At 38.0% G+C, this 21711-nt stretch overlaps 1 protein-coding gene across 2 annotated transcripts in view; it reads right to left on the bottom strand.

Moving 5' to 3' along the window:
* The window catches only part of LOC119787990 (melanoma receptor tyrosine-protein kinase-like), a 63402-nt gene extending 42203 nt beyond the window's left edge, over nucleotides 1-21199 (bottom strand). The window contains exon 1 of one of the 2 annotated variants that reach the window (XM_038292099.1): nucleotides 21011-21199. In XM_038292099.1, the coding sequence (XP_038148027.1) occupies nucleotides 21011-21092 (82 nt within the window). In that variant the 5' untranslated portion in view covers nucleotides 21093-21199. The remainder of the gene's footprint in view (nucleotides 1-21010) is intronic. The other variant, XM_038292100.1, reaches the window with a different exon arrangement.
* Between the last annotated feature and the right edge of the window lie 512 nt (nucleotides 21200-21711).

Raw genomic sequence — 21711 nt, 5'->3', positions numbered from 1 at the left:
TCAAAACAAATTAGCTTTTTATCGTCAATTTAGGGGAAGAAATATTACAGAATTCTTTGCAGCTCATGCCAGAATGCTGAAGGATTATTCGTAAATTAAATTACAGTCATTAAAAAGTACTCTCTGAGATCTAGAAGCAGAACATTTTAGTTTATTTGTTCCAGTTGGACCAGTGTTTTCTGAGGAATCTTTAGTAATTTAATAATTACAGAAAATGCTGCTTTTTACAGTAAGAAGCGTATCATAGTTATTTCTGCTGACTGACTCATTCAAACAAAGCAGTGAGAAATCCCTCCACTGATAGAAAGATGTGATAAAAAAAGTGCTGACACCTTTTTACCCATCCATCACCTTTGTAAGAGTAAATTCTTCCCGCAAAGAAGAAAAATCTGAGACACAAGGATCTGATTAATGAGTTGGTTGTTGGTTTAACGAACTCTGTTATCACATGTGAATTTCCCCTGCTTGTCTTATTCTGCTGCTGTCGCTTGTCTGGCGTTGCTAAACTCCTCCTGCAGGAGATAACAATCAGAGCGGCAGTCGGTCAAATCGCAGCGAAGAGACAGTTCTTTCTACTTTTCCAACCCAGGAGATGGAGGTGGAGATAAGGGGCACACAGACACCTGGTGCCTGCAGAACACTCCGTTTCCTCTGATTGCAACATCTGCGTGCTTCCAGGCCTTTCTGAGGAGGAAAAATGTGCTCGCTCAGGCAGATCTGTGTGTTTTTCAGGATGATTGGATTACCTGTAATCAGAGACCAGCTGTTGACTTCTCCTCAACACCACTACCAGTGTTCAGCCGTAATGGCAGTCTGTCCATCACTGAAGCCCTTTGTTGACAGTCCCAGTTGTCCAAAGCCATGAACCCTCAATGCAAACAAACAGGAGTCTGAACCCAAACTGAGCCAATAAAAAACTGAATGACTAAACATGTTGGACCCAAACTTTGACTGAAATCTCTTCTAGGAAAACAGTCACTGTCCTAAACCCTGACTTCTGACCTAAAAACAGAAGTTTAGTAAAAAACACATTCTTTCTAGGAACTAAAACTGCACTGCAGAGTCCATCCCCTCAAAGACCTTGATCCCAGTAAGACCAGATGTTTTAACGACTTTAGGAAAAACAGACATGATTTGGTTTCACACCAAAACCGTCAATAACATGGCTGCTTTCCATGTGGTTTATCTTCAGCGGTGACAGATGGGGGAACCATGAACCAGTCTGAGACAGGGTAGCAAGGAGACACAAACATGCAAACACTCACCCTTAGAGCCACTTAAAGTCCAGTTAATCTATTCAGTTTGGGAAATAGAACAACCACTGCAAAACCTGATCTAAATTGGATAGAAACCTATTAAAATAAGTTTACTTGCCTTTCATTTGAGCAGGTAAATGATCTCTCAATGAGAATTGTGGGCCTTACAGGTGCTGGTCATAAAATCAGAATATCATGAAAAAGTAGATTGATTTCAGTAATTCCATTTAAAAAGTGAAACTTGTATATTATATTCATACATTACATACAAACTCATATATTTCAGATGTTTATTTTGTTTAATTTTGATGATTACAAATGACAACAAATGAAAATCTCAAATTCATCATATCAGAAAATTAGAATATTGTGAAAAGGTTCAAAATTGATGGCCCCTGGTGCCACACTCTAATCAGCTAATTAACTCAAACCACCTGCAAAAGCTTTTAAATGGTCTTTCAGTCTAGTTCTATAGGCTACACAATCATGGGGAAGACTGCTGACTTGACAGTTGTCCAAAAGACGACCATCAACACCTTGCACAAGGAGGGCAAGACACAAAAGGTCATCGCTAAAGAGGCTGGCTGTTCACAGAGCTCAGTGTCCAAGCACATTAATAGAGAGGCGAAGGGAAGGAAAAGATGTGGTCGAAAAAAGTGTACAAGCAAGAGAGATAACCGCACCCTGGAGAGGATTGTGAAACAAAACCCATTCAAAAATGTGGGGGAGATTCACAAAGAGTGGACTGCAGCTGGAGTGAGTGCTTCAAGAACCACCACACACAGACGTATGAAAGACATGGGTTTCTGCTGTCGCATTCCTTGTGTCAAGCCACTCTTGAACCACAGACAGCGTCAGAAGCGTCTTGCCTGGGCTAAAGAGAAACAGGACTGGACTGCTGGTGAGTGGTCCAAAGTCATGTTCTCTGATGAAAGTAAATTTTGCATTTCCTTTGGAAATCAAGGTCCCAGAGTCTGGAGGAAAAGAAGAGAGGCACTTCATCCACGTTGCTTGAAGTCCAGTGTAAAGTTTCCACAGTCAGTGATGGTTTGGGGTGCCATGTCATCTGCTGGTGTTGGTCCATTGTGTTTTCTGAGGTCCAGGGTCAACGCAGCCACATACCAGGAAGTTTTAGAGCACTTCATGCTTCCTGCAGCTGACCAACTTTTTGGAGATGCAGATTTCATTTTCCAACAGGACTTGGCACCTGCACACAGTGCCAAAGCTACCAGTACCTGGTTGAAGGACCATGGTATCCCTGTTCTTAATTGGCCAGCAAACTCTCCTGACCTTAACCCCATAGAAAATCTATGGGGTATTGTGAAGAAGAAGATGCAATACACCAGACCCAACAATTCAGAAGAGCTAAAAGCCACTATTAGAGCAACCTGGGCTATCATAACACCTGAGCAGTGCCACAGACTGATCGACTCCATGCCACGCCGCATTGCTGCAGTAATACAGGCCAAAGGAGGCCCAACTAAATACTGAGTGCTGTACATGCTCATACTTTTCATGTTCATACTTTTCAGTTGGCCAACATTTCTATAAATCCTTTGTTTTTATTGGTCTTCAGTAATATTCTAATTTTCTGATATGATGAATTTGAGATTTTCATTTGTTGTCATTTGTAATCATCAAAATTAAACAAAATAAACATCTGAAATATATGAGTTTGTATGTAATGTATGAATATAATATACAAGTTTCACTTTTTAAATGGAATTACTGAAATCAATCTACTTTTTCATGATATTCTAATTTTATGACCAGCACCTGTATAACAGGAAACTCAGACATTATGCACCTGAAATAGGATAATGGAAAACTTTTTTTTTTTTCTTACGCTAAACTTAAATGATCTCATTCCATTGACAAAATGTCTTACTTACCTGCTTAAATCAAGAGAAAATGCACTTATTTCAAGAAACAACAAGTTACCTATAGTTTATTTTGCAGTGAGGTCAGAGAACCCAAAGAGAACGTATAAAAAATCTGAATTTTATGCAAAAAGACGTTTTTGAAGCCAGGATCCTCTTGCTTCTAAATCACAACACCACCATGCAGCCATAAAAATATAGACTTCCTTGCAAAAACGGTTTAAAAAGGAATTAAAGATTCATGAAACAAAGTGTTTTACCACAATTTCAGTAAGTAAATAAGATGATCTGCCTATGGAATGAGGATTTTATATCATGCGCCTGAAATAATATACTGCAGTAGTTTCTTTCTGTTTTAAATGTAAATGTTCTTATTCCATTGGCAAAATATCTCATTTATCTGCTCAATTTATGAAAAAATGCCCCTATTTTAATAAAAATTTACTTACTTAGATTTCAATTTTTGCAGTGTTCAAGAGCAAACATAATCGAGTCCGATTAAACCAGGAGAACAACAAAAGCTCCAGTAAAACATAAAGCAATGCAGGTTAGTATTAAATATGATCATTTCTGCATTAAGCCTGATTGCAGAGACAGTTTTTGCTGAGAAGACAAAAACAAGCTTAATTTGTATCTTTATTGTTTTTGTGAAGAATTTTGAGGCAGAGTAGCACAGCAACAATGGAAAATAACACAGAAAAAAACTATTGGAGTAATGAACTTGCATCTGCAGGTTCATTAAATAATCAGCAGCAACAGAAATATCTTTAAATATAAAAGGGACTTTTTTTTTTACCAATTAAAATACCAGACTGTAAGAGTAACAGGTACTCGAACAATGACTGAAAACATGATTTTTTTTTCTCTATAAAAAACGGTTTACCATTTCTTCGAGACATAAATCTGCAGATTTTCCATCCTAAAAACATTAAACATATTAAATCAGTTTTATGATTTCCTACAAAGGGAGAGTTCTTTCTCTAATAGATAATCTAGGACAGAGACCAACATGCAGGATTGGAACAGAGTGTAACCTCAGCTGTTCAGCAGGTTTAACATGTGATTAATCAGAAACATCTACAGTGAGAAAAGTTATCCACATGTTGATTCTGCTTGTTTTTACAAAAGACTGAAGAGAGATTTAATCAGGCTTCAGCGAAAGCGCCTCACCTGCCTCAACCTGCAGCTCCTTTCTCTTCTTACTTTCCTGTTTATTGTGTTTTCCAAAGTTTGCAGGAATATGCTTCATTCCTGTCTTTAGACATTGCTTGATGAAGCAGAAAATGGAAAACCGGCTCGATGGCAACAGATTATTTATGATCGGCAACATTAAAAAGCGCCCTCTATTAAAAGCTGGCTGACATGGGAATCAATGGTTTCACAGTTTGACCTGCGGTCTCCTTCCCTGCAGCGGGAATCAATGGAAACCTTTATTGTTCCGCCTGGTTTTAAACGGCAGTTAAGAGCTTTTATTGATTCATGTCAGAGTTAAGCAGACTGACTGAGGAACTTCGCTCTGCTGGCCTGTTTTTTAATGCTTAATGACAAGAAACAAACTGCAGGTTTCTTCAATGGCCAACGGCAGAAATCTCGTGACTTTTAACACCTTCAGTCCATTTTTGTGAGTGGAAACAGAGGGGCTAAAAAACGGATACAAACAGACAGAAGGAGAAACATCAGGGCATAAAAACAGATCAACAGAAACTCGAAGGTGTGTCTTCAAGAGAATCCATCAAAAAAAAAAACCTGACAGGTGCTTCATTCTTCTGCTGCAGGCCAAGTATTTCTCTAACCGCTCTCAGGTGGACCTCAATTCTGATTTCTGCCTCTGTTTTCTATCCTTCACTACAAAAATGGGAACAAACTGAATCCTTCCGGGAGGCTGCTGTGAACAAAGAGCCTAAAGATGTGATTTAAGAACGGTTCTCTGCCAAGAAGTCCATCATGTGTTGACAATACGGGTTCATCCCCTATTCCTTTATAACCTTATTCCTGAATGACTCGTAGGTCAGAGTTCAGAGGTTAGAAACTAAGAAAGAGTTTTCAGAAAATGCTCAGAAACAAAGCAGCCAAAGTCCAAAGAACATCAGTGAAAGACCTTTAGAACCTCTGGATAAAATCTCAAAAAATCTCTTTTCAAATGTTAAACAAGCCTGGATGCTGATATGGAAAGAGTTAAAAAATAACTTCATCGGGATCATTGCATTTCCTAAATCTATGTGTGTATTTCTAAGATCTCCCCATTCCTAAGCGGCAGACCAGTTCTTCTGGTCCAATTTGTATGTTTTCTAAACCAAAATAAGTTTTTTGGGCTACTATATAACTCCTCAAGCTCAACGCTATTCCTGACATTTTTAATTGAAAATGCTTTCTGGATGGGAAGTGAAACGTCTTCAAGCTAAGAAACAAAGTCCAGTGGTTTGTTATTTATCTTTTTTGGAAATTCTAAGACTCTCTTACAAAAAAATACTAACACAAAAGAAACTATTTTTATACTCTTCAGCATGTTTCATTTTTATATCAGTATTGTCTGATATAATAGGGATTATAAAGATAATATATGTAACTGAGGATTAGCAAATAAGTATTTCAGGCAATATGTAAATTATAATGTGAAAGGACAATTTTTTTGTATTCTACTTTATTGTTCTACTTTCCTACACAGGTAGGCATAGCCTGTATGGACAGGCTTCAAACATAAAAGGGCAAAAACAACAAGAGAATGGGAGGAGAAATCAATGAAAGAGCTGTTTAAACACACAAGACTTTTAGAAAGCTCAGGGTTCTGCCCTCTGTTTAAGTTTATTTTTAGTTTCTTTGTATTTGTAGTTGTTTTCTAGCAGTGTTTTGTTCTCCAGTTACTCTCTGTTCCCTCCTTGGCTTCCTTCTAGATGCTTCCATCCACATCTGTTCCTTGGCAGCTCTTTAGTCCAGTCTTTGTTCTCTCTCCTATATATACACTCTCCCTCTGCTGGTTCCTCATCTTTTTTCTGGCTCCCCACGGGAGTTTCCCCCTCATGTTTTCTGGGTTTTTGGTTCCTTGTATTTTTGTACTTTGGTTTTTCCATTTTTTTTTTGCCTCAGTTAAATTATGAAACTCACTTCTGCCTCCTAATCTCTGCATTTGGGTCCTTAAAACCTCAACCCAACTGTGACAGAAAGTATCTAAAGTTAGCTAAGAAATACTATTTTTTCATGGCAATTTAATTTCAGATGTAAATCAATATTACATTTAAAATTATTAATGTTGATCATAATTTTGATAAGATTTTTTTTTCAAATATTACAATGGACAAAGTCACAGTTGTCTCTTTAAGAGGGTTTGGTGTTGCTAGGAGATGGAGAACTGGAGAGGAAGAAGAGAGGTGGTGTTCAGACATCATGGCTGTGGTAGTGAACATTTGAAGCTTTGTTGAGCAAAAAAAGTAAATCCTAGATTATTTTGTGAATTGTTAATAGGGTGAGTTTTCTCTCTACTGTCACCACAAGCTTATTCAGGATTACCTAATGCAGAAATATCTTCATTATCTGGATATAGTAGAAACACTTCTTCAAAAAGACCCACAACTGAACCAGTACAACAACATAAAATGCCCATAAAACACAAAGGGCCTGATCTTCAAAGATCCCAAACCAGAGGTGCTAAATGGCACATGCAGTATTTCATTTAGTATGTGTAATAAGTCGGTCTGTTGAGGGGATCTACTGAGATTACTGCGCAGATGTTAAGACATGCAAACAGATTTGGTTCTGTCCATTAAAATAATCAGATTGTGTGTAATAATGGCAGTTTGTGGGTGACTATGAAAGAAAGATGGGGTTTGCCATTGAGAGATGACTATAATGATGATAATAATAATAAAAAAAGAAAGAAGTAACTCCTATTTATTGGGCATATGAAATAGGTAGCCTAACTTAAGGTGTGGCAAACTAAATTACAAAAATAAAAGGATAAAATAACTAAAGTTATAGTTAAATATAAAATACCATAAGAATAAGAAAGTTGTTTTTGTCTGCTAATCCATATATGAGTAGATTATGATCTAAACATCTGGATTTATCTCATCCATCTCCTCTCAGCAGCAGCAGCTTGACATGATGTACTGCAAAACAAGGTATCCACTTTAGTATTTAATAAATAACGTGCATTAAGCACTTCCTGCTTGGTGCACAGTTATGTTTCAATAAATCGGGGGATAAAACATTCCTGTAGTAATGAGATCACCGCTTCTCCGACTCTTGCAGGCTTTTTTGGTAGTTTTTTTTCTTCTTTTTTTTTTTATTGACATGCCACTAAATTCTGGTTCATTTTTTTTTCCTTTATTGTTTACTCTTTAAAAAAAAGTTTATTTCTTCATTAATATTACTATAACCTTATTTTTACAGGTCCAAACAAGTTTAAATGTTCTTCATTCTCTGATATTATATCAGTGCCTCCTCTGTGGCAACAAATGCTGCAGATATCTTTACGTGTCAGTTTGCACATGACTTTCAGAAGTACTAAAACTGCTACTATGACGCAAATCACTCTGCACCTTCTTTGTAGATCTGCTACTGTATAAAACCTCTAACTCAACGCCATTTGTCACGTTTTGAATTGAAAAAGCTTCCTTGATGGGAATCGAAACGTCTTCAAACTTAGAAACAAAGTCCAGTATTTTATTTTTTACTTTTTTGGAATGACTACGACCTGAATGACTGAGAATCTTCATTAACATTCAGCTTAAACAGTATGAGTTTTTTCTTTCAGGAATGTCCAAACCAGCTGGGAATCAGCAAACAAAAACTCAGCATCTGAGCCTGAAACGACCCAGAGAGGTCAAATCTGAGCCGTCGGAGTGGCTTGGTGATATCTCAGGAACAATTCCATCATATCAGACAGTTTCTTTTATGCCTGCTTCATACCTGCAGGATGGTAGATGGAGTTGCCTGACCTTTCGTTCTTCTTCCATGGTGGAAAGAAGAAAGGTTGTTAGTAGGTATTTAATTTTCACTTCAAGCTACTTGAACAGAAACCTGATCCAATCAGACAGAGGAAAAATCTGAATGGAACGTCCTGAACTAACTCCATCAGGAGCTGATCACTAAACGTTCTCTCTGTACATCATGTTTGACTTCTGCTCTGCTTGTGTGTCTCGCCTGCAGCTCTGTTCACAGGTCAGAGCGAGACAGTACATGTTCCAAACACTCGATCCGCTTCATTCTCACTTCGGCGCTGCTGAAGGAAAATTCCAGAAAACCGTTTCTTCCTCGCTGACAGTTAACCGTGAACACTGGTGGCGGGACGTGTTCTCCAACTCCAGCAATCTCTCTGGAAACCCAAATATTGCCAGCCTCCCATACCAAACCGTGTCAACTGGAACTGCATGCAGCAAAAACAGACGGGAATAATGACTAATATTTCCAGCTGTCATCTTAAATCTGAGCCGTGCATGCAGGATAGACTGCTGGAATCTTTGCAGATCCAACGGGTTGTGATCTTCATTAACCCTTTTTTTTGTTGTGGCAACCAGAAACTGAAACAAGTCACAACTTAGAAATAAACACCTGCAGGTTAAAAGCAGAACTAGCAACAGCAGAAAAAGCAGTTTTCTGACACCTGACTGATAACAGAAACTGCTACAGGGTGTCCTGTAGGAATCCAAACCTTGAAGTCACTGCTCTGCAGAAAACATTTCTTTGGCTGAGTCAGCCTGAGAGTATTAAGGTTTATCTTCACAGCACATAGCAGCTATTGGTGACGCTGGAACTACACTAGGTCATGTTTTTTTAAACTTTTCAACCATCTTCAGGCCAATAGTTCACAATAGTAATATTTATTTCAATGTATCAAGTCGGAAAATAAGCAAAGTAAGGGTAAAAGAGAGGAAACCAAGAACCGGGTAGCCCAAAGCGGCAAAAGGGGATCCAGGTTGCAGAAACTACTGCTGCTTAAATCCAGAGAAGGGGTGGAATATTTAGCTCCACTGGCTCCTGTGAAGTTCCACATTCAGTATAAAATTCTCATGTTGAAATTCAAGGCCCTTCATCAACTTTCCGCCCCCCATATCTGTCAGACCTCTTGCATGTTCCCACCGCCTCCTGTGCTCTCAGATCCTCATGTGCTGTACACCTGTCTGTCCCTTCTGCCCCAGATGCCTAAAGAGATCCCCAGAGCAAATAGAAGAAGAGAACCCAGCCATGCCCCAGGCACCCGAGGCTGAGGGCCCACATCCCTTTATTCTGTGTTTTAACTCTGTTTCTGCCATTGTGTTTCAATCCTTTGTACAGTGACCTTCAGAGTCCAGAAAGGCGACTTTGAAATAAAATAGTATAGTATAGTTTTGTTATTGTTTACTGTTACATTTACTTCAGTGACTGTTAAAAAGAAATGTACTTTTAGGAGTAGTAGTTCATCTTGAGTACTGTAATATTCTTGTGAGAGTGTTTTACAGCCCAGCACCACTTTATCTGTTATAGCCCTAGAGCCTAGTCAGATGTTTGTGAATGTCAATGTACCAACCTGCGCTGCTGTGCTTCAAAACATTATGCACAGATGTATGTGTAGATTAATAGACTCCGCAAACAGCATCATTCAGACTCTGACCAGTCCCGTTCGAAGCTCAGTGAGATTCTTCTCCAGTTTGTGGAATCATTGGCGCTTTAGTTTATATAACAGTGATTTATTATTTTATTATATATATATATATATATATATATATATATATATATATATATATATATATATATATAAAAAACTGTTTTCTCACCCCTCGTGGGGTGGTATGTGTCATCCTCAAGCTCGGGTCCTCTACCAGAGGCCTGGGAGTTTGAGGGTTCTGCGCAGTATCTTAGCTGTTCCTATGACTGCGCTCTTCTGGACAGAGACCTCTGATGTTTTACCTGGAATCTGCTGTAGCCACTCTCCCAGTTTGGGGGTCACAGCCCCCAGTGCTCCAATTACCACTGGCACCACTGCTGCTCTTACTTTCCACATCTTTTCTAGCTCCTCTTTCAGCCCTTGGTATTTCTCAAGCTTCTCGTGTTCTTTCTTCTTGATGTTGCTGTTGCTTGGGATTGCCACATCTATCACTACTGCCTTCTTCTGCTGTTTGTCGATCAACACGATGTCTGGTTGGTTAGCCATCACCTTTTTGTCAGTCTGGATCTTGAAGTCCCATAGGATCTTAGCTCGGTCATCCTCAACTACCTTAGGAGGTGTCTTCCATTTTGACCTTGGGACTTCCAGCCCATACTCATGGCAGATGTTCCTGTACACTATGACAGCTACCTGGTTGTGGCGTTCCATGTGTGCACTTCCTGCCTGCATTTTACACCCTGCTGTTATGTGCTGTATTGTTTCAGAGGCATCTTTGCACAGTCTGCATTGGGGGTCCTGCCTGGTGTGGTAGACCCTGGCCTCTATTGATCTTGTACTGAGTGCCTGTTCTTGTGCTGCCATGATTAGTGCCTCTGTGCTGTCCTTCAGTCCAGCCTTTTCCAGCCACTGGTAGGATTTTTTGATATCAGCCACTTCTTCTATTTGTCTGTGGTATACGCCGTGCAGCGGCTTGTTCCCCCAGTCCGAATGACATCCCAATGTCGTTGCTGTAGATCCTGGTAGTGTGGATCAGTGAGTCGATGTCTCGCTCACTCCTGGCATACAGCTTGATGTCATCCATGTAGAGGAGGTGACTGATGATTGTTCCGCTTCGGAATTGATATCCGTAGCCAGTCTTTGTGATGATCTGGCTGAGGGGGTTCAGGCCTATGCAGAACAGCATCGGGGATAGTGCATCACCCTGGTATATGCCGCACTTGATGGTGACTTGTGCTATTGGCTTTGCATTGGCTTCCAGACTTGTTTTCCACATATATATATATATATATATATATATATATATATATATATATATATATATATATATATATATATATTTACTTTTTTTTAAATCTTTTTTTATTATTGTTCTTGTTTTTGTCTGTTTATGGACTATAATTGTGTCTAAATAAAGAGACTGATTGATTGATTGATTGATTGTAACAAATTTGGGGCTCGACTGGTAAAATTTAAAATTACATTAATTTGACAGGAAACATAAAAGGCTGGAGACAAGCGAGAGATCTTTACTCTTATTTCACAAAAATATCTGGCAACTTTGCCTTCCACAACTAAATTGAGCAATTTCAAGTCAAATGAATATATAGAAAACGGTAAATGTATTGGTGCTGAAATTTCTTGATCCTTTATCAAACATAAATGCAAACATAATGAAAATTAAATTACTCTGTTAACTATAAGGAATATTTAATTGGTTTTATGTCAAAAACTGATTTGGAAAAGGCTTCTCCACATATTTGTAATTTTATAATAATGAATTGTATTTGCATTTTGTTTATTCTAAGACTATACTTTGAAATATCAGAATTTGAGTAAGTGTCTGTTTAATTTTATATATTTTTTTAACTTTAAACATGAAACATTTTATTAGGAAACCATTATTCAGTATTTTAAATGGCATTTTAAAAAGTGCATTTTATTTCTAACTGGGGTATTTTTTGGATGATTACTTTCTTTTAATTTAGTTTTTTTTTATTTTTTATCAAGAAGTAATACTCTTACTTACGGTAAGTAAAACTTTCGGGTACTCTATCCACCTCTTCTTTAACCAAACAGAAAGCTGGAGCAATATTTAAGACTGACTAATGACTAAAAAGCACTCTAAATAATATTTTACTCACAAATGTAAATGACATCAGTTTTATCTGCTGCCTGTAGTTATAATAATTATCAGCTGAAGCTGGAAATAGGGGATCAGATGTTTAAGTTTAGAGTCTTTCATCTGGAGCTATTAGATTAGGATTTATCTATTTTAGTGACACCAAATTATAATGAAATATGTTCAGTTTCCCTTAAAGTGATCTCAGAGCTATCAGACTGCTCCACCTGCAGCGTCCATCAACATAACAATTGTTTTTTCTTTATCTAACTGCTTATTAAATCATTCAGTGAGCCACACTGGTAATCATGCATCTTAAATTGAAAGGGCTGCCTCATCCTATAAACACTGACTCATAATTAGATCTTCTGTTCAGTCTGATAGGCTGATGGCTTGATTTATGATCTGGTGCAGGACTCCTCTGCAGGTGTGAAAACAAGACAACTGCCATCCAGACAGCAGCTCAGCCTCACCTTTGGCCTTCTGGGATCGATCCGACAGGGATTTCAGGTTGTTCTAACAGGGTCACAATCGGATTAAACATTATCGCATTTCTTTGGCTGCAACAGAACGTTTGCATGTTGCCAAAGTAGCGACAGCAGGTCCACAGGGCGGCCTGTTTAATCCTGCAGGCCATTTCTGAGCTCCATTATTGACATTCCTCACATTCCTTTTAGGAAAATCCCACAAGCTGCATCAGATGGCTGCAAACTGTCACTGCTGTGAGAACCATGAACCCCCTCAGAGTGGTCACAGTTAAAACCTCGTTCCTCTCCGCAGGTAACCTGCTGTTCCAGAGTCACATTGACCCACAATTACAACTCTTACCAACAATATTACCTCTTCAGGGCCTTCAGCATTGTTAGCTGAAGACCATCACTCTAGTTTTTGAATAGAAATCTGTATTTGGTATTGCGCCATATTATTTTTCCCCACACTCTTTACATTTGATCATTGCTGCACTTTAAGAAAATGGAAATGTCATGAAAGCTGTACTAAAAAATGTAGTTTTTTTTGTATACATTCTGTGTATAAGAAATGACTAAATGTTTTCTAAGTCTAAGTCTAATTTTGGGTACGAGATATAAGAATGTTGCAAAAAGACAAAAAAAAGAAGGATGGACGAGATCTGTAATGAGTTGTAACAATAAAACTGTATTTGAGTGGAATTTAAGAAACATTTATTTTCGATGTGAAGTAAAGTAAAAAGCTGTTTCATTTTTTTTTATAAATTTAAATATTTCACAGACATCACCAGGTGGTTTATGCTGCAAGGCATTCTGGGAAAATGACAATACTATTTGTTTTTTTCAACAGATATCTCATGTATAACAGCTCATGAAAACTCTGAGGAAGTGATGCAGTGTAGTATTGGTTACTTTTACACCAAACACAAATCGATAAAAAAAACAACTCTACTAATATTAGCCTTCCTGTGTTTACTCTGCAGGATCCAGTCCATTAAGACCCAACAGCGTCATCAACCCAGCATGCAGATTTTTTTGTATAGTCTACAAATGGCAAATTTTAAGTTCAAATAAATATTACAACATATTTAGTCCAAAATGTTAAGATTAATCAAGGATCCCTTAAAAAACTAAATTTGTACAAAGGAGCTAAAGAACATCCAGGATCTAACAAAACAAAACGAGGCAAAGTGTGTTATTAGTGTTTAGAAAACAGAGTGGCGACGTAGACACATACACTATCAAGTAATAAAAACAAAATCTATAATAACATCCATCCATCCATTTTCTTACACGCTTAATCCCAAGTGGGATACGAGGGGTGCTGGTGACTATTTCCAGCTGTCTACGGACGATAGGCGGGGTCAACCCTGGACAGGTCCCCAGTCCATCACAGCTATAATAAAACAAGATCCTTTAAATAATGTGATAAATAATTATAAAAAAGGAAAGTAAGAAAACTAAAATGGGGATTGGCAGTTTAGTAGTTGGACACCAGAGGTTCTGAGTTCGAGCCCCACTCCCATAGACCGCCACTCTGGCTCTCTGAGTAACACCCTTAACCCCTCACTGCTCCTGCACAATGGCAGCCTACTGCTCCCCAAGGGGATGGGTTATATGCAGAGAGTTCATCTCATTGCTCTGTAATTGTGACAGCGTAACGACAATAAAAAGCTGGAAAAATAAGTTACTAAACTAATTACAAAGAGATGAAAACTGCTGGACAAAAAGCTGAAGTCCACATTTTCAGATGAACTCATCTAATGCCTCCCTGCCTAATCAGCCACAGATAATACATTTACTCACCAAACTTCAATAAGCCCCGCCCCTTCTGAGTTTTTTTGGCTTTTTTTTCCCCGACTCAGCCCGGATCGTTGTTGTTCTTTATTTTAGGTTAAGAAGGCTCTGCTTATTATGCTAACACCGTTGCTACGGTTACCATTTAAAGTGTGCATTTCAGCCTGCACAGAGAAACTAATGCACACCCAGACACACACAAAGACCACCCTGCATACACTCACCACACATAGAGCCAAGGTCACCCCCCCCCACACACACACACAGGCCTTCCTGAAACCTTGAATGTCGAATCCTTCAGCCTCCTCTGCAGTCACAACAATCAGAGCTGAAGATTTACTGAAGTTCAGAAACTCAAACAATCTTCCTGATAAAAACCAGAAGCTCATCTAATTCTCAGCAGACGGTTTCATAATGGAGGAACAACCAGCTGATCCAAAATCCTGACATTTTACCTAAATCACAGATTAGCGAGGATAGAAGCTAATAGGTAAACGCAGCAGTGATGCTATAACTGCCCTTTTATATGTGTCCTTTAATTAAAATGTTTAGATTTTATCATTATTGGCTTTATGCTGCTGTCAATAAAACTCCTCCCTCTGAGTCAGGCCACCTTTCAATTCTCTCAGGGCTTTATATTCCAGGTGTGTCCCTGTCTACCTCAGGCCCCAAGCATAAGTAACATTCTACAGTGCTCAGGACAGGAAACTATGAAGACAGTTCATCAAAATTAATTTACAATAAAACTCTTAAGATTATTACATTTTTTAATGCTTCTAACCTAGAAGTCACTTTTGATTAACTGTTGTTTTCTGTTCCCTTTTATGTTTACCTTTTTTAATGTTGTTTTCTAGTCTTTTTCCATGTAATTGTACCTTTATTCTAGTTGGTGTTGAAACATTTCTCCCTCAGTAGGCACATTGCCATTAACCATCAAATTACCGAAATTTTTATTACAAAAATCTATTTCCTAAATGGAAATGCTGCAATTAAAAGAAAAGCTATTTAAATAAAACGCTTCCATGAGCTGTTCTGGTGGGGGGGTTTGTACTGAAAATGATTATATTTCGTCAAACTGCAATGGAGACCCATGTGCTGAGTTTGAATTCAGCGCCCGTGTCCTCTGAATGGCTAGATTTGTCAGCTGATTACATCTGTACTAAAATGGGGTTGGCTGAAGTTTAAGCACAAATTTCAATATATCTGCAGTATGGGGACTATAAATATGATATTTGCTACAACGGCACTGCCGGCGATGCTCCTCGAAAATGTTTTTACATTTCTGTTTTTAAAAGACACATGCACAACGCCGTACCCGCTCCTGACAGGGTATGCCTATGAACGTGTGTGATAGCGTGCACCAGCCCATTTCTCCTCATGCACGTTCCATTTAAGTTGCTGTTTGCATCGCTCATTCGAGTTTAGTTTCAGAAAGAAGATTCCCAATGTTTCCACTATGTCAGACTCACCATGGGTAAGGTAAAATGGAAATGCGCACGTAGGACATCTTTACGTAAACATTTCACCAGAATGATTGACAATTAGAAGGACCACCTATTCTGAGGATCCACCCGGAAATATAACATTCGCCATTATACCTTTAGGTTGCCATTCCTCTCTTTGTTTGGTTGGATCCTCTGCATTGTTCCTCAGTGTTACAGTCAGCTTTTTTAGCTACTTCCTCATTGTTTGCCTGCTGGCCCCATGTCAGTGGAAGGCAGCATATATCAAGAAACTTAAAAATAATCTCTGGACTTCCTCAAGTCTCTCAAAACTAAATAAAAAAATATCCCTAAGGCTAATTTATGATCACGTATAAAACATGAAAATCTCTCAAAAAATCTGAGAATCTCCATGGAACCAAACTGGGGCCTCCTCCCTCCTTTAACGGAGGCACTTTGAAGGCAGAACAATGATGATCATCCAAAGAGGTTGAAGACTTCCACCAGGAACAGTCTGCTGGTAAATTTCACTGGAACTAGAGGAAAATTTAAGCTTTAGCCTCAAATCTGTTGACTCTATTGTTCGCCACCACTGAGCAGCATAACAACAGACTATTCAGACCAAGGAGAGTCACTCAGACTCGTAAAAACCCTTCTCTTAATTGGATATCTGCCGGGACAAAGAAAGAGTGCAGTCAACTGTTTTAATTTCCTACCAAGAAAGGCGTCCAAACAGCTGAGCTCAACAATTCCTCTGCTCTTCCAGGTTCAGCCAAGCAGTCCAGCTGATTAAATCAAATCTTCTAATTTACTTATCGCTCACAATTCCCAGAATTATGTTTTATTCAACGCGAGACAATGTTAGGAATGATAATCACTGATCTCAAGCGATAACAGAATGTTTGCAACTTGTTAAACAGAAGAATAATAAGTGATCTGATTTATTTTCTTCTTCTCCGACAGACCAAACAGATGGAGATCAAGATGTTCTCTAAAGCTGGGAGGAGGAAAACTGGGGAATTTAAGACAGTAAGACAAGAAAAAGGGACACAGCTCCAGCAGTAATGCTGTATAATCACTCTTCTGTGGTTAAGTTTAGTCTTTTATTTGATTCTGATATAATTTAATCAATTCCATCTGTCAAAGTTTTTATTTCCAACCATCTTTAACAGTAAAATCACCAACTATTAGATTTACAGGTTTTCAGGTTATGATTTTTTTTTTATCTCTTAATTTGACCTATCATTTATTTCTGTTTATTTATGTCCTGCCATATGACTTCATACTTTAGTGTTTAGTTTCTGTTTATTCTTTTGTTCTCTTCTTTTTACATTTAGTTTTGTTTCTGTTTCAATCTCTGTGTATCTTTTCGCCCTAATTACTAGTTCATTTTTGGAGGTTTCTTCCTGTTAATAGGGAGTTTTTCCTCTCCACTGTCGCTACAAGCATGCTTAGTGTGAGGTATTGCATCCAAGTCAATGAGTCGATGCAATCAACTGGTTTTCCTTAGATAGAAAACTTTGAATCAATATGGAGTGTGTCTTTAACCCTTCGGATAATTTTTAGTAGGCTTCCCTGTGGGGCTGCTGAGGAATTAAACGTACCTTGTTTCAATTGCTATTCCCCATTTTTAGTTCAAAAACCGCAGAATGCCACAACATCAGGAAGCTAAGGTTATAATGCTGACACAAAGTGACCATACGCCTATTTGCCTTTCACATCCATATTAAGTTAAGGTGCTCAGTTTCTTCAGTTGATAGGAAACTGTAAATCAGGGAATCACCTGCTCAGGTGTGAATAAAATCTTACCTCAAAGGCTTAGTGGAGGATGTTCTTTTTCCAGGTGGATCATCAAAATAAGTGGTCCTCCTAACTGTCAATCATTCTGGGGATATGTTTACGTAAGGCCGTCCTATGTTCTCGTCCCCATTTTCACTTACCGGTGGTTAGTCTGACATAGGGCTGGGCGATATAGAAAAAAAGCTTATTGATAAAAAAAAAATGCATATTGATCGATATCGATAATTATTGAAAAGATTTGAAACCATATTTTATGTGCAGCTCTGCCTGGACTTTTTATGATATTGCTAAATTATTTAATTTTAATAAAAAACACAAACACAGACTTCGAATTAAATCTTTATTTAACCAACTTTTTTAACCATAACAGAATTGTTTTAAAGAAAAATAACTTAAGAGACCTGAGTTATGTTATTAAATACTGACAAAGAATAAACTAAAATGACCAGAAAAGTGACCAAAATAAATATAACAAATAAATAAATGGCCCCCCACCGCCACCGCCGCCCCCGTTTCCTGCTTTAACCTGAGTTATTACTTTGAAGTTTCTGGCCCCTCAGCATTTTTCTCTCAATTGTTAGAACCACGTGGGAAACTGCCCAGAACTGAAAATATATATATATTTTCCATGACTGAAATACTGCCAAACTGGCGAACTACAAAAACCTTTCTTTGGAACAATTTCCTCCGCCTCTCCTTGCTGCGACATCTTCATGTGCTCTGTGTTGTGGTTTGAGAGGGCGGCGCTTTGTGACGGCGTCCGCGATTGCGATTGGTTGGGAGGAAGTAGTGACTAGCATAAACCTACATGCTAGGCTACAATGAGAAGGAAGGAAAACTGCGTTTCTTTATCGAACTTTTATCGACCCTCTTTTTTTCTATTGCGCCACACGTCTATCGATCGATATATATCGTTATTGAATTATCGCCCAGCCCTAGTCTGACATAGTGGAAAAATTGCAAATCCTCTTTTGGAAAGTAAGCTTGTATGAGCGATGCTAAAAGCAACTTTTAAAGAAAGCGGCACAAGGAGAAATGGACTTGTGCATGTTCTCGCACACATTTAATATGCGTTCCCTGTTGGGAGTGGGCACAGGGTTGTGCTTTTTTTTGTCTGAAGTGGAGAGGGCCGGTCTTTTTTTTTAAAATCGCGAAGATCCCCCACTATACACACAGGTAAACGGAATCCACTAACTACTGAGAGCTATGAGTGCCAAAACTATGTTGATATTCTGCTAAATTCAAAAAGATTTTTACAATTGCAGTATTTCCATTAAATAACAAATACAATCAAAATTGCTTCTGAAAAAGTTCTTTCACAAAATAACTCTGAAAAAAACATGGCAGCCATGGAAGTAAAGCTGAGATGAATAGACATTCCCTCTCTAGAGTGGGTACAGGGTTGTGCATGTGCATTTCTTTTTTAAAGTGGAGAGGACAGGTCTTTTCAAAAACTCATGAAAATTCTCCACTAAACCTTCAATTTGAAAACCCCAATCAGATTAAGACATCCACATTGCAAAAAAGTAATCTAAATAAGTAATTCTTTATTTAAAATGAGTGATTTTTTTTTCTTGAATTGGGGAACAAAGTGAGACACTTTGGCATGGGAACAAGACAATTTACATTTAAAATAAGAAAAAAAACAATTGCATTGTCTTATTTCAAGTGCATATTATCTAGTTGTCTTATTTTAAGAGTAAAAATTCTAATTCTATTGGCAAATCAGCTTATTTACCTGCTTAAATTAAGGGTAAATGGACTTAATTTAAGATTTTTTAAAAACTTATTTCTATATTGTTTTTGCAGTGCAGTTTCTAATTTAAAACGCATAATGTTAAGTTACATTGATGTGTTTAAATTTATAATTTATAATTTATTGAACTGGTTTACAATCATGAGTTTGAATGTCATAAACTTGTGGAATTAAGCTGAAATATCAAAAAAGTTAAGTGTAAGTAAATAATAGAAATAAGTCATGATGGCTAATTGAGGGTATTGCTTTTTACAGCGAAGAGGGCAGAAACTGGTTATATGGAAGATGATTGGGGCAGCTGCAGCAGCTAATCAATAATAACTGGAAATCTGTCTGCATCTGTTCAATGATGCATCTCTCCAATAAATAAACCCCCATCTGTAGACACACAGTGGCTGTAAGTTAACAAATCGATATGATCATCAGATTCCAGCTGAGATGAAAGTCAGCCGACCACCTTCCAATAGAAAGTGACTGATTTGATTCCATCTCTCATATCTATGTAGGTTTTATTTACTTGATGAAATATAATTTGTTGCATCAGCATTAAAACAGCTACAGCTGCTACCTGTCCTATTATGATTCATATAGATAAGAAAAAGAAACTTTTTAGTGTTATATTAAAAAACAAACAACATAAAAATACACTCAGATCTACTATCTGCTCTGTGGGACCGACAGTGATCATTGAAACTGGCCCCTATAGGAGCCACTCTGGGTTAGTTTCTGTTGATCAGCAGGGCCCCTAAAAGAACCTGGAGAACTGGTTCATTCTAGGATCATTATTTCTAGGAACAAGTTTCACTTTAAAACTGGTTAAAGCTGATTTATGTCAGACTGAAACACAATAAAAATAGTTTTTATTTTCAGCCAGCATAAAATGCTATTTTTCTTGATTTTGGGGATATTTTTAAATTTAATTTGAATTAAAGTTTATGTTTGCTGATCTTTCTTGAAGATTATATACATTTGTCCATATTAAAAGGAGAAACTTCCCTCTCTGGAGGAAGAACTGAAGAGAATCTGAATGAAGGAAACGTTTTGAAATCATACACTCATGTAACAATCATCTGCAGATCAAGTTCACCAGTTTGCAGAAACAACAAACCTTCCGATAACAAGTCCTGACCATGACATTTCAAAAAGCCTGAAAAACGATGAAGCTCTGCTGCGCTTCTTGTTGTTTTTAGGACATATGAGCTTCTTCACATCTCGATCAAGGAGCAGAGAGGAAATTAACCTTTAATTCTGGTGACATTTTAGAGATCCTGTTTTTTTTTTGTTTTTTTTTTGTCTGACAGCAAAGAAGACTCATCATCATTAATTAATGTTTATTTCCAAAAATTATAATTAATTTGGAAACTTTAATGCGCTTTATTAAAATCTTAAACCCTTTAAAGCCAAGTGTATCATATTTAATACAAGAGTCAGAGTGATGTTTTTGTTATTGAAACACTAATTGAAATATTCAGACATGTAGTGAACAGAAAATGTATAACAGATTATACGGAATTGCCTTATGTATCAAATTTGATGCAAAACATTTATCTAATTTAACTTAAGTTTAATGACATTCTAATTTTGAGAAAATGTTAATGTTCTTTCAATTATTTAATGGTTCAGGCTTTAAAGGGTTAAATGCTTTTAGGGAAAAAAACTGCACAAGGTCCTAAAAAACCTTAATGGTTACATTTCTATGCAGTTTTAGAGAAATATTCTTATTAAAAACAACATTAATTTATTTGCCATTATTATTGTTGAAAATCAGTGTAAATAAACTTCAAATATGTGTGTAATTGAAGTATAAGCTTAGAAAGCAGCAGAGTTAAATGGATAGAGACTCTAAATGAACTCCCAGCCCAGCTGAAGTGTCAGGCCCCGGGGCCCCGAGGCTCCGGGGCCCCCAGTCTTACCTCTCCTGCCGGGGTCTGTGCAGCAGCAGCGGCCGATGAGCAGCAGCAGCAGCAGCGCGGCTCCTCCGCTCAGAAACCTCATGTCTGCGGTCAGAGCTGCAAACTAAAGTCCTGCAGGTCAGAGTTTGTGTTGCTGCATGAGCCGCTCACATCCAGAGCAGCTGAAGCTGAATGACAGGTCTGAGCGCATTTCACGGCTCTGCCCAGCAGCGCACACCTCCTCCTGCACCTCCTCCTGCACCTCCTCCCCCTTCTGCACCTCTGGCATTTCAGTTGGCTTTCAAGGATGACGTGAAAGCCATTGGTGTGAGAATGCAGGCAGGCAAATGTTTCCCAGAAAGTGAAGAACAAAAAGAGCAGAAAGGTGGGCTGCACTCTGGGGGCGCCTGGAAATAAATACATAAATAAATAAACATTTAAAACTATATGAATCGCTTTTAACAGCAACTATATGGTTCCCTGGCTAATGACAATAATCCAGCATTTATTTACATTCAATGTCTGTTTTTGAGCACAAACCGCTTTTAGCTCTCCATGTTAATGCAAAAAACAAACCTGAAAGAGTCTGAAATGCTTTATTGCTTCTAACTAGACTTTAACAACATTTTACTCCTTTCCTATCAGTGGGAGGAAGTCTAGACATGAAACCATCTAGTGTGCCATTTAATCTAGTTAGGGCTCATATTGCCTCCTGCAGATGA

The sequence above is a fragment of the Cyprinodon tularosa genome, unplaced genomic scaffold (assembly GCF_016077235.1).
Source record: "Cyprinodon tularosa strain WSP-4 unplaced genomic scaffold, ASM1607723v1 ctg308, whole genome shotgun sequence".
Taxonomy (NCBI): domain Eukaryota; kingdom Metazoa; phylum Chordata; class Actinopteri; order Cyprinodontiformes; family Cyprinodontidae; genus Cyprinodon; species Cyprinodon tularosa.
Note: the sequence above shows the minus strand (reverse complement) of the source record. Positions and strands in the feature narration are given on the sequence as shown.